Source organism: Dipodomys ordii, unplaced genomic scaffold (assembly GCF_000151885.1).
Source record: "Dipodomys ordii isolate 6190 unplaced genomic scaffold, Dord_2.0 Scaffold2389, whole genome shotgun sequence".
NCBI classification, from domain to species: Eukaryota; Metazoa; Chordata; class Mammalia; order Rodentia; family Heteromyidae; genus Dipodomys; species Dipodomys ordii.
This window is the reverse complement of record NW_012269605.1, coordinates 4,296-6,009: the sequence shown is the minus strand read 5'-3', so window position 1 is coordinate 6,009 and position 1,714 is coordinate 4,296. Positions and strand designations below refer to the sequence as shown.

Below are 1,714 nucleotides of genomic sequence, written 5' to 3'. Positions count from 1 at the left end.
TCCAGAGTTCAAGCCCACAACCGACAAAAAAAAAATTCTCAACCTTTTGTTTTTGAGATAGTCTCGCTGTGTAGCCTAGAACATGAAGTCCTCCTGCCTTAGTTGTGCACTACCATATCTATCTTCTCTTATATAATCCATTCCTATGTTATAAGTTCTTCAGTAGGAAAGAATGTAGTTCAGAAAAAACAAACTTTCTCTTCCCCCTAAAGCCTGATAATCACTACATACTGAAGCCCCAACTACAAAAGGATTACTGAAATAACTGCCAAAATGACAAGCAACTATCTCCTTAAGACCATATAAAATAGAGAAGTAAAATTTAAAAAGTGAGTTGCAAGCTACTTTTCAGACACAAATGTCATCAAAAATGCCCCTATTTGAAAAAACACGTGGCCTGTTTCATTAAGTATTGGAACTGATGGATATGCAACCATGTGAATTGCTTTGTGAGACATGTAACATTTACTTACCTTATATATCCTCACCAGCCAATGTTCTGTGGTATATGCTTCTTCCAGGACATCAAGCTCAAAATCTTTATTCCCAATCTCAGCATTTCGAACACGATCAAAGCCTGGCGGACGCTCTAAAGAGAAAAAAAGAAAAAAGAACACTTTCCACAATGCTGATTTCCTAAAGGGACAGTAAAACAATGCAGTATACTGTCTACTGTTTGGATTATTATCTAGCATATAGTTTGATCAGAGTCTTACAAAAACGAGGGCTTCAGGTAGTAAGAACAAGTGTTACCCTAACTGAAGTTCTGTCCAAAATAATGCTTGGCAGAGTCCATGGAGCGTATCTCTTCTAAGAGATAAAACTGACAAGCCTCTAAGACTGTCATTCACAGGCCTCTGTAACACACTAGAAACCCTTCCATGGATCAGAGAAGAACTAATCAGAGAAAAAGCCAAAGTCCTGCATCTACTTCAGAAACCACGAAAGTGAAAGCCAGAGTGAAGACTTAACCTGTTAAATCCCTTTCAATGTATTCATTTGAAGAAAGGAAGTCCTTTACCTCACTGTCTCTTTACTCCTTGCCTCACTACAACCTGTGATACTGAGACACAAAATAAAATAGTATTTTAAAGCACAGACCTGGAGCGAGACTGCCTGAGTTTGAATCCTGGCTCTACCACTGGTCATGTAAATGCTGGCCAGTTCAATACCCATTGATAACTCAATTCCTTCATATAAAAATAGTAAGATACATTAATTCTAACTTATTATAAAACACTCACTGGCTTCTGTGTAGACCTGACCAAAGCGGTAGTAACACATCTTATACATGAGGCAGTTGAGCAATACTGGAGACCCCTCTCGGTCCACACGGAACTCTCCAGTTGGAGTATAATAGTCATTCTCTTTGATATGTTTGCCTGTATCTGTGCTCCCTCCAATCCGGACCATCCAAAGAAACTTGTTGATATCTAGAGGAAAAAAGAAGAGACTGATGTATCAGAAAGGTTAATGGAGCTAAATTTCCCATATTTTTTCTAATTGGGAATGATACTACTTAATTGTATTAAAGGGAAAACAGTCTGAAGATCTTTCCTCAAAAAAACTATTCTTAGGAATTACCAGATTCCTAGGTGGGTATGATGGTATATGATGGGTATGCTTATAAAGTACTTCCAACTAAGCCGGGCACTGGTGGCTCACGCCTGTAATCCTAGCTACTCAGGAGGCTGAGATCTGAGGATCACAGTTC

At 38.7% G+C, this 1,714-nt stretch overlaps 1 protein-coding gene across 1 annotated transcript in view; it reads right to left on the bottom strand.

Moving 5' to 3' along the window:
- Nucleotides 1–473: 473 nt before the first annotated feature.
- The window catches only part of LOC106002048 (dolichyl-diphosphooligosaccharide--protein glycosyltransferase subunit STT3A-like), a gene marked incomplete at both ends in the record, with an annotated part of 4,413 nt that continues 3,172 nt past the window's right edge, over nt 474–1,714 (bottom strand). Inside the window, 2 exons of the mRNA XM_013036972.1 lie at nt 474–589; nt 1,245–1,453. Of these exons, the coding sequence (XP_012892426.1) occupies nt 474–589; nt 1,245–1,453 (325 nt within the window). The remainder of the gene's footprint in view (nt 590–1,244; nt 1,454–1,714) is intronic.